General features: G+C 41.6%; 1 protein-coding gene across 1 annotated transcript in view; it reads right to left on the reverse strand.

Annotated features, from left to right (window-relative positions):
* The window catches only part of RAB27A (RAB27A, member RAS oncogene family), an 85,978-nt gene that overhangs the window by 13,203 nt on the left and 58,126 nt on the right, over nucleotides 1-14,649 (reverse strand). The window contains exons 5-7 of the mRNA XM_056115597.1: nucleotides 10,356-10,441; nucleotides 8,150-8,253; nucleotides 2,158-2,281 (exon numbers count right to left, since the gene is read on the reverse strand). Of these exons, the coding sequence (XP_055971572.1) occupies nucleotides 2,158-2,281; nucleotides 8,150-8,253; nucleotides 10,356-10,441 (314 nt within the window). The remainder of the gene's footprint in view (nucleotides 1-2,157; nucleotides 2,282-8,149; nucleotides 8,254-10,355; nucleotides 10,442-14,649) is intronic.

The following is a 14,649-nucleotide window of genomic DNA, read 5'->3' on the forward strand; positions in this document are numbered from 1 at the left end:
ACTCAGCCAACCCGGGTTCGATTCCTCTCCTCCGCCCCTCTTGAGTGCCCAGCAAACTACAGAGAGTATCTCGCCTGCACGGCAAAGCCTGGCAAGCTACCCATGACGTATTCAATATGCCAAACACAGCAACAAGTCTCACAATGGAGACGTTACTGGGCCCGCTCAAGCAAATCGATGAACAGCGGGAGGAGAGCGCTACAGTGCTACACCTAGTGCCATCTACTGGCTTAGCTCTTGTCAGAAACCAGCAACCAGACTCACACCTGTCCCCGTTCCCCGCATCCTCCTCCAACTCCTCTGGTTCCTCAGCCTTCTGTGGATGTCCTGCTGGACAAAAAGCCCTGACCTCTGTCACCACCCTGACTTCTGTGAGATGGCAGTCGGAGGGGCTTCATCTTTCACTGTTGGTCCCAGCTGGTTTCTGCCTTCTCCCATTTCACATCCTTGTTTCCTTTCCCAATCCTGTCCTATGGACACCACCTTCAGCATCAATACAAATGATTCCTTACTGGAAATCTTGCTGGAGAGTTAGTACAGTGGGTAGGGCATTTGGCTTGCACATGGCCGACCAGGGTTCGATCCCGAGCACACCATATGGTTTCCCAAGCACCGCTAGGAGTGATTCCTGAGTGCAGAGCAAGGAGTAAACTCTGAGTATGACTGGGTATAGCCCCAAAACAAATGGAAACAAAGATCCCTTACATAAGAGAATCTTAAGCAGCTCCACCATTGTACAAGGTCATGTTCTATAACAAACCTTTATACCTGTCAATGGATTTCTTCAGTTGAACCCTAACTAGTAAACCATTCCAGACCAATTATGTCAGACACTCAAAAGTGAGGTCCAGATACATATAGATAGATATGTATATATAGATATATGCATATGCAAATACACACACACACACATATATATATATACAGGGAGAGAGAGAGAGAGAGAGAGAGAGAGAGAGAAACTCAGTAGTTCTGGGGGTGGATACACCTGGTCTACACTGAGCGTCATTGGCATCAGAGCATGCAGTGAGGGATGGAAAGCATGTGATCGGGTCAGATATGTTCATAAAGTTCATCAGGTATTTCTAACATGATTCACCACCTACGAGAGTGAAAGTCTCCATAATCTGCTCCAGCTCTTGCCAGAGTAAGCCAGTCTAGTTGCCGGAAATCACATCCCCCCCTCCCCGCTCCCCAGCCCCCCCCCCCCCCCCCCGCCCCCAGACACACATCATGAGTTAGAAGTAAAGATTTAGAATCCTGGAATCCTGTTCTGCCCTCCTGGGTATATTTTCTCTGCTTTAGTCCTTCTCATTTCAATAAAACGAGAGTTCATCTCACAAGCCACTGTAGTTCCCATGTATGTCTCTTTCTCTTGTAGTCTCCACGTAGCCTTCCCACTCTCCTGTCGCCCCACCAACAACTCCACACCATAACAACCTCCATGTTCACAGTTGCCGGGACTCCCTGTCTCCTGAAACTTGAAATCTACTCTCAAGATATGGAACTCAAGAGTTTCACACTCTGGCTTCTTCCTACATGACCAAACTTTCCCTCCACCCTCTTTTTAATGTCAGTCACATTCTTTGTTGGACTCTCCATCAGTCCAACAGAGAACAAAGCACTGAACACACAGGAGAAAGATGGGCCTCCCACGCCTTGTTCTGCTAACCACCCCCGCTGCTAGCTAGGTGACGTCCCTTATTGTCCTCTTCCACAGCTCACACCTCTCTCTCACCATTCTTCCCAACCCCACTGACTAGAGGCAAAAAGAAAGTACTTTCTTTGTAGCAAGGGTCTATAAGTCATAAAATTGTATTGTATATTTGAAAGGTTCCTAAGAGAACAACACTTACAAGTTCTTGTCACAAGAAAAAAAAATCTATAACTATGTATGGTGATGGAAATTTTTTTAGTGGTGGGGGAAGGAATAATTTCTGGCTCTGTGCTCAGGAGTGACTCTAGCAGGGTTGGGTGCTGGGGATTCAGAACTAGAGCAAGTGGGATCCAAGGCAAGGACCCTAGCCCCATTGTTATCTTGCTAGTCCCTATACATCATTGTTTTGATGTTTTGAATTTGCCTCTTTTGTTACCCATTCATACACTGATATTTGCAATAGAAATGTTCTTACTATCTTTATGCACAAAAACTCTCACCCATATTTCTCTGCAAGTCCTCTGGCGTCCTCTTCTTTTATCACCCTCTGGTCTTCCAGATCACTTTTATTTCCACATAACACTATGTCTGGGTTTTCACAGTAGGCATGCATTTGTAGCTGACCTATAAATAAAAGAAAAAAATTATAATAAGAAAACAACGAATAAAGTGTGATATTTTTATTATTATTATTATTGGGAAGAGTTTTCAATTAGCAATAATTGCATCTCATTGGCTACGATACTGCCGCTGTTATTATTATTATTACCAGCGCGATGGCACTGCGGTAGGGCATTTGCCTTGCACGTGGCTGACCCAGCCGACCCAGGTTCGATTCCTCCACCCCTCTTGGAGAGCCCGGCAAGCTACCGAGAGTATCTCGCCCGCATGGCAAAACCTGGCAAGCTACCTGTGATGTATTCAATATGCCAAACACAGTAACAACAAGTCTCACAATGGAGACGTTACTGGGCCCGTTCCAGCAAATCAATAAACAATGGGAGAACAGTGCTACAGTGTTGTTGTTATTATTATTATTATTAACGGAAGAGCCTGGCAAGCTACCCGTGATGTATTCAATATGCCAAACACAGTAACAACAAGTCTCACGATGGAGACGTTTCTGGGCCCACTCGAGCAAATTATTATTATTATTATTTTGCAATTCCAGAGATCAACCAGGAGTTATCACAAAAACATGCAAGACAAGTGCTCTACACTGACCCACATCACCAGACCTGAAGTCAGAAATTAATGGAGAATCCATGCAAAAGTGCTTAGAAAATGGTAACTAGATACACAGAGAGAAAGAAATGGCATAATGATTTCAAGGCCTCAGTCCATCAAACTGAATGAACAGGACAGATGGAAAACTACCTCTTGTCCTTTTAATATCTAAATCCCAACTCATTTATATTGGAGAACTTTCTAACCCTGCAAGTGAGCATGAGAACTTGCCCAACACACACATACACACACACACACACACACACACACACACACACACACCATCAGTCCTTGTTATTGTGAAGACCATTTAAAAAAAGATTGAAAGTGGCAGGATTCCAAGTGTTCATACTAACCTTATAGCTGTTTTTCAGAAACTATAGTTTCTTTTCATAACAATGATACTTAAAAAAAAAAGAATTGTCTTCCTAGAAACTAATTTACTTCTATATGATCTGTTATAGACACCATTTTTAATCCTAAAGTAGACTAAATTCATTTAAAACAAATAAGATTACTATAAATGAGGAGGGAACCCCTGGAATTGTGATTCTGCACCAGAAACTAAACAAGCAGATTAGGATTTCTGCAGCACTACTGTAATGATTTTCATCTGAAAACCTTCATATAAACATGGTTTTTTAAAAGAAATAAAAGTAACTTCGCTAATTTAAGCTTATCTCCCAAAGAAAGGGAATCATCTTCTTTTTCATAATAAACTATAATAAGAAGTTAAAGCAGGTGCCGGAGATACAGTACAGGGGTCAACGCACACTCACCTTGTGTAAGGTCAACCCTGGTTAATTCGCTGCACCTCAAATGATCCTTTAAGTAGTGCCAGGAGTGATCCCTGAGCACAGAGCCAAGATAAGGTCAGAGCATCTCAGCTTGTGGCTCAAACACCACCCCCCCCAGAAGAAAATAAACTAGTAATAAACAACAGAATTCAAAAATATAAGTTATCCTTTTAAAAAATTTTTAAAACAGCCCGACTTTCACAATCACCTATACCCGAAAGTTTATGACCTAATTTTCATCTTATCATGGTTAACCAGAGAAGTGTTGACAGTTCAGTTCCTTGTGATGCAATCAGGTTATTTTCTCTTAGCAGGACAGAATCAGGTCAGAAAGCAGGAGCTAAGCACTGAGACAGAGCTGGTCCTCTGCAGAGAATTTCAGGGCACTGAACTGACATTTGCTCTCAAAGGTCAACTGAAGAACAAAAAGAAGCAAGACCCGACTGGGCATATTGCTAATGGAAGCCGCGGCTCCTATTTCCTGCAGGCTGTTGTTACATCCACCGTCACCCACACCCTGCAGGACTCAACCACAGCCTGCCTCCTGGGGTTCTCCGCCCTTCCTCTAGGTCTTGCGTCTCCTTGCCACAGCTTGGAACTTGGCTGTCTGCAGAGTGGTTTTGTGCTCTGTGAATACCTTACATCTCCGGAATTTCAGGCACCAGCAGGACCACAAGACCCACTGGATGTGTCTTAAACTCTTTTTTTAATTTTTTATTTTTTTATAAGTTACTTCACAACAGTTGATTACATTCAATATTCAAACACCCATCCCACCACCATTACACCTTCCCACCACCAAATTTGGTATGTTTCCATCCCAAGCCCCAATCCCTGTCCCAAAACACAAATAAAAGAATAATTTTGGATCGTCTGTTGTGAAAAACTGCTGAACATGCTTACAAAAAAGTTTTCATATAGAAAACAGTGTGAAGATTGTTCTATTTTGGCAGGAACCATTAAGACATTCTATAGGATATCATTAACATGTTGTTATGGTTTGGGTGATGTGAGCTTTGGTATATATATATATCTGAAAATATGTATATATGCATATATATATTTCCCTCTGTGATTTGTTGCCTATGTCTGAACCCCATCAAATATGGTGTGGTAATTATGGAAAATGGGTAGGGAGTGTCTTATGATGTGTCGTGGCCGTGTGGTCCAGGAATACGTTCACTCATATGTGAAGGTCGGCCCGAGCGTGTAGAAACCAGCCTAGGTATGTTTTAGATTCTTAGGTGGAATCCTGGTTCTGCTAATTTACCTCCTAGGGAGTTAATGGTCCTTTCAATGCCTCAGTTTCTTCATGTGAACAGGGCAAGAGTGATGGCACTTAATTCCGAGGGTTCAAGTTAAAGATTAAGTTAACCAGATTAAGTTAAGGTCTTCCAGTCAGGCCCATGGGCCAATGGACTTGGCGTCACCTGGGCATGACTTTAGCATCATCTGAGCAATGCATATTCTCAGGCCCCACACCATGGCTATTGGGTCAGGAACACTGGGTATGGGGCCCCAGAATCTGTGCTGTTTGTGTTTGTTTGGTTTGGTTTGGGAGTCAGGAAGTTTAAAAGTGGGTCACACCCTGCTGTGCTTAGAGCTAATTCCTGCCTCTACTCAGGGATCACTCCTGAAGGTGCTTGGGGGACCCTATATGGTGCTGGGGATGAAACCAGGGTAAGATGTGTGCAAGTCAAGTGCCTAACCTGCTCTATTATCTCTCTGTGCCCCTAGAGTTTATGTTTCAATAAGTTGTATGGGAATCTGGATGCGTACACATGCTTGAGAACCACTAGATTAATATAGCAAAACACTTGGAAGTATAATATATATAATATAATATAAATAATATAATGTTGTAGTAATGATATTTAGAATTTTTTTTTTTTTGCTTTTTGGATCACACCCGGCGATGCTCAGGGGTTACTCCTGGCTTTGCACTCAGGAATCACTCCTGGCGATGGTGGGGGGGACCATATGGGATGCTGGGAATTGAAGCCGGGTCGGCCACGTGCAAGGCAAATGCCCTACCCACTGTGCTATTGTTCTAGCCCCTAGAAATGTTGATGTTGAAAAATCAGGGAAGATAATTATAAGGGGCTTTTAGTTCTCTTTTCCTATGTTTTAAAAAAAAGATTTGGATTGCTTATATTAAAAAGTAAATCAAGGGAGCTGGAGAGATAGTACAGCGGGTAGAGCATTTGCCTTTCATGCGGCTGACCCAGGTTCGATTCCCAGCATCCCATATGGTCCTCTGAGCACCGCCAGGAGTAACTCCTGAGTGCAGAGCCAGGAGTAACCCCTGTGCATTGTCAGGTGTGACCCGAAGAGCAAAATGTACCACACCACATTTTATGGATCCAAAGTAGGAGGGAAACAACCTAAGAGGGAAATATTACTTTGGGCCAGGGATTGGGGTTTGGGATGGAAACACCTGAAATATAGTGGTGGGAAGGTGCAGTGATGGTGGGATTGGTGTTTGAATATTAAGTGTAATCAAATATTGTGACCTACTTTATAAAATAAAAAATTTCTAAAAAATTAAAAAGAAACTCTAATCAATGTTTTTTAACGCAGGGGGAAGATTTTGTAAAAATAACATAAGTTAAAATATAAAGGCAGAAGGATATTAAAATGTAGCTTTTGTGTGGTGCAGAATTAAAGTTTAGAACTTCAGACTGCTTTAAATTTTCCTTACAAAATATACGGCTCTTGGCCAAGGAATTACTCTGGCACATCAGAAGGAAGGTAAGTGAATATGGTACCTGATTTCTGCAGCACTGCAGCACTGTCCTCCTGTTGTTCATCTATTTGCTCGAGTGGGCACCAGTAATGTCTTCATTGTGAGACTTGTTGTTACTGTTTTTGGCATATCGAATACACCACAGGGAGCTTGCCAGGCTCTGCCATGAGGGCAGGATACTCTCAGTAGCTTGCCAGGCTCTCTGAGAAGGACGGAGGAATTGAACCTGGGTTGGCCGTGTGCAAGGCAAATGCCCTACCTGCTGTGCTATCGCTCCAGCCCTAGCAGAACAAATTTAGAACTAGAGGACTCAGTCTCCTTGTGTGTATGTGTGTGTGTGTGTGTGAGTGTGTGTATGTATGTGTGTATGGGGGAAGGGGGGTGGGGGGGGTTGTTGGGGCCAGACCCTGCAGTGCTCAGAGTCTACTCTTGCTTTGTATTCAGGGGTTGTTCTTGGCTGTGCTTGGGGGACTGGGCAGTTCTGAGAACTAAACCTGGGCGTCCTACCTGCCCAAGCCCCTCAGCCCACAGAGCCCTCTCACCGGCCCTCCTGAGAGACTGAGAGAACTCACATGCCACTCTCAGAGGACACAGAGGCCTTCCCCAGGCCAGTCGGGACCCAGGAGTCAGCCACTAGCCTAAGGCAACACTGCCTGGAATCTGGGATGTACCATTTCAATTTTATTTTCTTTTTGCTTTTGGATTTTGGGCCACACCCACCAGTGTGCAGAGGTTTTGCCTGGCTCTGAACTTAGGAATTACTCCTAGCAGTGATACCACATGGGAAGCCAGGAATTGAATCTGAGTTGGTTGTGGGTAAGGCAAATGCCCAACCCACTGTACTATCTCTCCGGCACCTATACCATTTCAATTCTCTACTGTTTTGACAAAGAAAAAGAAATTAACTTACCCTATAATAACCATAAGGCTAATGGGCAGGGGAAAAGTGTAGTATATATTAACACATTTGTATATCTGTATATAATAATGTATATTAACACACATAATGTAATTAACACATTTTGTTTGTTTTGGGGCCACTCCTGATGGTGCTCAGGGCTTACTCTTGGATCTGCATTGAGGAAGTACTCCTGGAGGTGGTCGGTGGACCATATGGGATGCTAGGGAACTGAACCCAGGTCATGCATGCAAGGCAAATGCCTACCTGTTGTACTATTTCTCAGATCCCAATAATTAATATATTTTTATTCTTTAACAAACTCTGACTCTGAGAGTATACATTTTTTGATAAGGTAAAGAGCAGTGAATAGGGGGGAGAAATTCTTCCCACTGAAGATAAGAAATCTCAACTACATATAAGTTTTCTTAATTGGGTAACAAGGACTCTTTCTCACCCCGAAGAGAACAGAAACATACAAACACACGATTTCACTCTTTTTCTTGTTTCGTTGGTGCAGGGGGGACATACCTAGCAGTCCTCAGAGCTTACTCCTGGTTCTGCACTCAAAAATCACTGGTGGCAGTTCTCAAAGGACCATATGCAGTGCCAGGGATAGAACCAGGTCAGCCATGTGCAAGGCAAGTGCCCTACCGCTGTGCTATCTCTCTAATCCCAAACCCAGGTAAGTTTTACTGTGAAAAACAGATATTTCAGTTCTCTGAGAGCCATGCTTCTTTATATAATACCAGGTGATCCCTAAAAACAACTTCATTTCCTTGCTGTCAGTAAGGAAAGGAGAGCAGAGAAGCAGTTACACTTACTTATCCAGTGCCTGACATTGAGGAAACTTTGCTCATTTGTCAGATCAAAAAGCAGAAGAAATCCCATAGCGTCTCTGAAGAACGCTGTTGTCAGGCTCCGAAACCTGAGGACATAAAAGCAGATCAGTCACCTACACTGTGATGTCATTCCCCAAACCTGAAGCCACCCACAAAGCCCTCAGTCTCTTATAACAGCTCATTACTGATTTTACAAAATTTTATAATTTATCCTTACTGATTTTATAAAACTCATTACTGACTTTATAAAATGCCAATAATTATGAAAATTTACACTTAAATTTTTCTTTGAAAATAAAAAGCAATCTGTACATTCTTTTAAATTGCAAACAAATTAGATAATAATAGTTCAAAAGCGCTTAAGATAGGTATCATCATTATCATTATTATTATTATTATTATTTTGGCTTTTGGGGTCACGCCCGGTGATGCTCGGGAGTTACTCCTGGCTCTGCACTTGGGAACTATTCATGGCAGTGCGCAGGTGACCATATGGGATGCCAAGAATTGAACCTGGGTCAAACATTCTACCCACTGTGCTACTGCTCAGACCCCAAGATAGATATCATTTATCATTTTTAAAAATCAAGCATCAATATACCATTTTATTGGAAAGCCTAGTCTGGTGGACAGAGATGACAAGAATTAGCTCACAATCCTGTAGTATCAGCCAAGCATTTATTTTGTCTGATTAAGAGTAAAATAGTGGCGTGTGTGACAGTACAGTGGGTAGGGAATCTGCATGCAGCCGAGCCAGGGTTCAATCCCTGGCATCCCTGAGCATCTCCAGGTTTGATTCAAAAAAACAGAAACAAAGAGAAAGAGTGAAATAGGACTAAAGCAATGATGCTGGCTGTGTGTATGTTTGCATTTGCAGAGTCTTGGGAAAGTTTGGTTTGACTTACATTATAATGTAGTCCAAGTTTTAAGTCTTACTTTCTACAGAATCTGATTTCCAATAATCATTTCTTTGGCCTTCCATCATTAACTCTGTTCTTATATTTACTCAGCACTCTTTTTGCCAAGGTTTATCCTCACTTGTGAGGTTTATCTCCTCACTTCCTCCCTCCAGCAGTTTCCTCAGACTTTGCCTTCATTCAAAGCCAGGAACTAAAAGGTATAGGTTCCAGGAAAAAAAAAAAAAGCTCAAAATACTGAGATAAATTTATCATCTGCTACATTAGGCTTTCTCATCTGTTCCTAATCAAAGTTGTTGTTTTTTTACCAAGAAAAAAAAAAGAACACTTATCTTTTAGAGATAACACAGAATTATCAATGTCTAAAATAATCTGGAGGAAGGGAAGTGATAACATGTATACATGAACTGAGGTTGGTCACAACTTGTCAGCTGTTGAAAATGGGAAATCAGTAGATGGGGTCATTATACTGTTCTCTCTACTTCTATATGTGTTCTCATGTTTCCATAATAAAAAGGAAAACAAAATCCTTCAAGGAAACTGCAAGTGCATAAACTGTGGTTCATAAGAGCAATTTTACATCATGATTTCATGTGGCTTACTTTGGTCAAACAATTCCTGTCCATATGAGTTAATACCACTGTACATCCCATTAGATTTCAAAAATCATTGTATAATTGAAACCCAAGCACAAAAATTTGTAAGTCTACAACTGTACCTCATGGTGTCTCACTAATAAAATTTAAAAAAAAAATCAGGTAAGAACAATGCATATCATTCCACAGTCTTCTTTGTAGCTGAGTTGGCAGCAAAAGTAAACAGAGAGCGGCTGGATAGATAGCACAGCGGGTAGGGCGTTTGCCTTGCACACGGCCCACCCAGGTTCAATTCCCAGTATCCCATATGGTCCCCTGAGCACCGCCAGGAGTAACTCCTGAGTGCAGAGCCAGGAGTAACCCCTGTGCATCGCCAGGTGTAACCCGAAAAGAAAAAAAAAAGTAAACAGAGAAAGGTGTTAGGAGAAGCAACTTAGAAAAAGAAGAAAGTCCATAAGATTTTCAGTTTTGAAAGAATTCATTTTTATTTCCTTTGATTGACCTAAGATAGAACAAAGTCACTATTATCATTTTAACTGATAAAATTCCTGCTAATCTGGCAGCATATTTTATCCAGGTGCAAAGGAGCAATCAGCTGGGCTTTTCTTGCTCAGGGCACTGTGTTAAGAGTATAAATGTCATCTCTTTCTCTGGGAAGAACACAGTGTCTCCTACCTCTCCTGTCCTGCCGTGTCCCACAACTGCAAGTGGATTCTCTGGCCTCTTCCACCAGCTCCATCTGGCCCATTGGCTCTGTATACCTAAAATCACAAGACAAAAGAGAGAAAGAGAACTTCTGAGGCCACTGCATTTTCACTTTTCCATTCAATAGCACCCCACTAAACACCTAAACTACTAAAGAAAATCTCATCTAGAATACAACTTTCTTTGTATTTTATTCCAAGTGCCTGTCATTGGATAATACAATAATTTACATTCCAAGTATATATTTATATTTTATAAATATCTCATGAAGTATACAAATTATCCATAATTTGCATTCAAGGTAATAATCCCCTTCCTTAAAGTACCTTGATGTCACTAATGTCAGGAAATAGTATTATTTATTTATTTATTTTTTTGCTTTTACGTTACTGGCGCCCGCTCGAGCAAATCGACGACTAACGGGAAGTTAAGTGATTAAGTGATTTGCTTTTCCCCAACCTATCTGTAAAATCAGCTGTTCCTATCTAAATGATGTTCTAGGAAGCACTTCTGGAATGGCTGAGAAAAATCTCAAAATCTTTTCCTCCATTTAAGTAATTCTTGGTACATGTTGTCAAAATGAACTTTTTAAGAATTCTGGGAATTAACAAAGACTTGCAACATTCCAAGATGTTTATTCAAGGGGCGGAAAAATGACTAAATATCAGTTAAAAAGCAATACGCTTTGAGTTACCAGTTTTCTTATTTGTTTCCTTGGGTTTTATTTTGTTTTGCTTCAGGTTTTGGAGTCACACCCAGCAGGATGCTCAGGGCTGACTCCTGGCACTGTACCCAGGGTTCCAGGGACCATTTGGGATGCTGGGGATCAAACCCCGGTTGACTGTGTGCAAGCAGATATCTTGCCCACTGTATTATTGCTCCAGCCCCAGCTTTGCGGTGTTTTAACTGGTTCTACCCTCACTCCCCAGCCCCAGTTCTAATCACAGTAGCCTTGAAAATCAACAGAGTCACCATAAGGGTAATTGTAAAAATAATTGACCTGGCAATCACTGTCAGTAGTGAAAGCAGAACTGGTTTGGAGATGCCAAAAAAGACTCATCCCCAGAGAACTATCTGAAAACTCCCCGATTTTCATTCAGAACATTCAGGTTCAAGAGAAGGGAGGTAATTCTTGTGCAGAGACCCCAGGTTCAATTCCCTGTACCACATGGTCCCCTTATTATTTTGGGGTACAGTCAATCCCCAGCACTGCTTGGAAGACCCCACCCTCTTGGGAAAAAATCATTCGGAATTAATTATTCAACACCACAGCTACCATAGGTAGCATTCTGGCAAGCTACTGAGAGTATCTCGCTCCATGGCAAAGCCTGGCAAGCTCCCATGACGTATTCGATATGTCAAACACAGTAATAACAAGTCTCATAATGGTGACATTACTGGGCCCGCTTGAGCAAATTGATGAACAACGGGAGGACAGTGACAGTGACATAAGTCTAACCCCCCCAAAATTTTTTAATTAAAAATAGGGGACCAAACCATAAGGCAAGCAGTTCAAGTGTGTGCCTTGCACTTGCACTGCTGGTGCCAGTTCAATTCTCAGCACTACATATGGTCCATCAAGCACCATCAGGAGTGATCCCTGCGCACAAAGCCAGGAGAAAGTCCTGAGCACAGCTGGGTGTGACCCAATGTACAACCCTCCCCTCCAAATAAATAAATAATGAGTGAATGAAGGGGGAAAAAAAGATTAGGTAATAAAATGTACACAAGAAGATTTAAAACACTCAAAAATATTCCTTGAAATTTTTTATATGACTAGACACAAATAAAGAGAGGAGCTTCTTAAGTAGAAAGTGAATGTTGAGATAAAGCCCTGAACTACTTACAAGAACATTAAGCATATGTACCGAAACAGATATGCTCCATGCACACACTACATCCATCAGAGAAGGCTGAAAGGCATGTCATTTTGATGAAATTAAGAAACACATTGTTCACCCATTGCTGGTCAGTAAATTCACTGAACAGACACTTCAGCAGCTATATACAAAAAAGAATATAGACTTTACAGAATTATATTTGGACTGTCACTAAGCAAACAGTAGGAACAACAACAAAACAGCAAATATAAGAAACCCTGGGAGCAGAGAGAAATCTAGATTTTTGGAGTTGCCACATTATATTATGTCCAGTTTCAAAAAAATTGATGAGATATTCAAAGAAATAAGAAACTATGACCCATTCCTGCTGGAGATGAGACGGACAATTAATAGAAATAATTCCTAAGGAAGTCCAGATATTGAACTTACTAGACAAATGTATTAAATCAGTTATTGTAAGTATATTTAAAAACTAACAAAAATCATGTATTTAAAATTAAAGAAAATCAGAAGAATAATTTCACTTAAATTCTGAATATTAAATAGAAGTTCTAAAGTTGTGAAGTACAATAACATATTTCAAAAGATACAAAAGATGGGGATGGGAGGGATACTGGGATCCGTAGTGGTGGGAAATGGGCACTGGTAGAGGGATGGGTATTTGATCATTGTATAATTGAAACCCAAGCACAAAAATTTGTAAGTCTACAACCGTACCTCATGGTGTCTCACTAATAAAAATTTTTTAAAAAATTCAAACAGCTTCCTATTGCAACAACAATCATGATGACAAGTGAAGGGGATGGTAGGAATCACCCCCTTTACTTATTTATAAGTAAAATTAAATAGCTTAAATACAGTCAATAAATTTAGTGTTAAAGGGAAGATCATCAACTAGATTAACAGGATCTACAAAAAACTCACAATTTAAACTTAATGGTGAGGGGCTGGAGTGACAGCACAGCGGGTAGGGTGCTTGCCTTGAACGCAGCCAACCTGGGTTCGATTCCCAGCACCCCATATGGTCCCCTGAGCACCGCCAGGAGTGATTCCTGAGTGCAGAGTCAGGAGTAATACCTGTGCATTGCCAGGTGTGACCCAAAAAGAAAAATAAATAAATAAATAAATAAATAAACTTAATGGTGAACGTCTGAAGGTTTTCTCTCTACGATAAAAAAAAAAAAATACAAGGGTTTATTGTAGAACCAGTCACAATAGCCAGAATCTAGAAACAACCCAAGTTCCTGAGAACAGATGACTGGTTAAAGAAACTCTGGTACATCTACACAATGGGATACTATGCAGCTGTTAGGAGAGATGAAGTTATGAAATTTGCATATAAGTGGATAGACATGGAAAGCATCATGCTAAGTGAAATGAGTCAGAAGAGAGGGACAGACATAGAAGGACTGCACTTATTTGTGGAATATAAAATAACATAACATGAGACTGACACCCAAGGACAGTAGACACAAGGGCCAGGATGATTGCTCCATAGTTGGAAACTTGCCTCATGAGCAGGGGGTGGGGGTGGGTGGAGAAGGCAGCTGGAATAGAGAAGAAATCTCTAAGAAAATGATGGTTGGAGGGATCAGTCGGAACAGGAGATGTGTGCTGAAAGTAGACCAATGACCAAACATGATAACCTCTCAATATCTGTATTGCAAATCATAACACTCAAAGAGAGAGAGAGTAAGAAGGAATATACCTGCCTCAGAGGCAGTGGGTAGGATGGGATGGGGGTGGCAGGAGGGACACTGGGAACAACGGTGGTGGAAAATGTGCAGTGGTAGAGAGATGGGTGTCCAAGCATTGTATGACTGAAACATTATCACCCATGAAAGTTTGTAACTGATCCTCATGGTGATCCAATACAATTCATTGAAAAAAAAAATACAGGGATATCCTCTCTCACCACCTCTACGGAACATTTCACTTAATCACTTAACTTCCCGTTAGTCGTCGATTTGCTCAAGCGGGCGCCAGTAACGTCTCCATTTGTCCCTGTCGCGTGCTAGTGTAGCCCAATGGCATCTCTTCGCTCCGGGAACATGGAGGGCCTCAAACCGATCGTTCATGATCTTGACAAAGAAGTCTGACCATCTGGTAGGTGGGCGGCCACGTGGTCTCTTGACATCCCGTGGAATCCAATCAGTAACAGCTCTAGTCCAACGGTCGTCTTTAAATCTCATTACGTGACCAGCCCATCTGATTTTCGACACCTTGGCATATGAGACAGCGTCCCTGATCCTTGATCGTCGACGGATGTCAGAACTCCGGATTCGTTCTCTCATTTGAGTGAAACGTGTTATTCCAAGCATAGCTCTTTCTATTCTTCTTTGGGAGACCTGAATGGCGTTCTCATCTTGTTTGCGTAGGGCCCAGGTCTCTGAGGCATATGTTAATGCAGGAAGAACAGTGGA

The sequence above is a fragment of the Sorex fumeus genome, unplaced genomic scaffold, assembly GCF_029834395.1.
Source record: "Sorex fumeus unplaced genomic scaffold, SorFum_2.1 ptg000029l, whole genome shotgun sequence".
In the NCBI taxonomy this organism is placed as follows: domain Eukaryota; kingdom Metazoa; phylum Chordata; class Mammalia; order Eulipotyphla; family Soricidae; genus Sorex; species Sorex fumeus.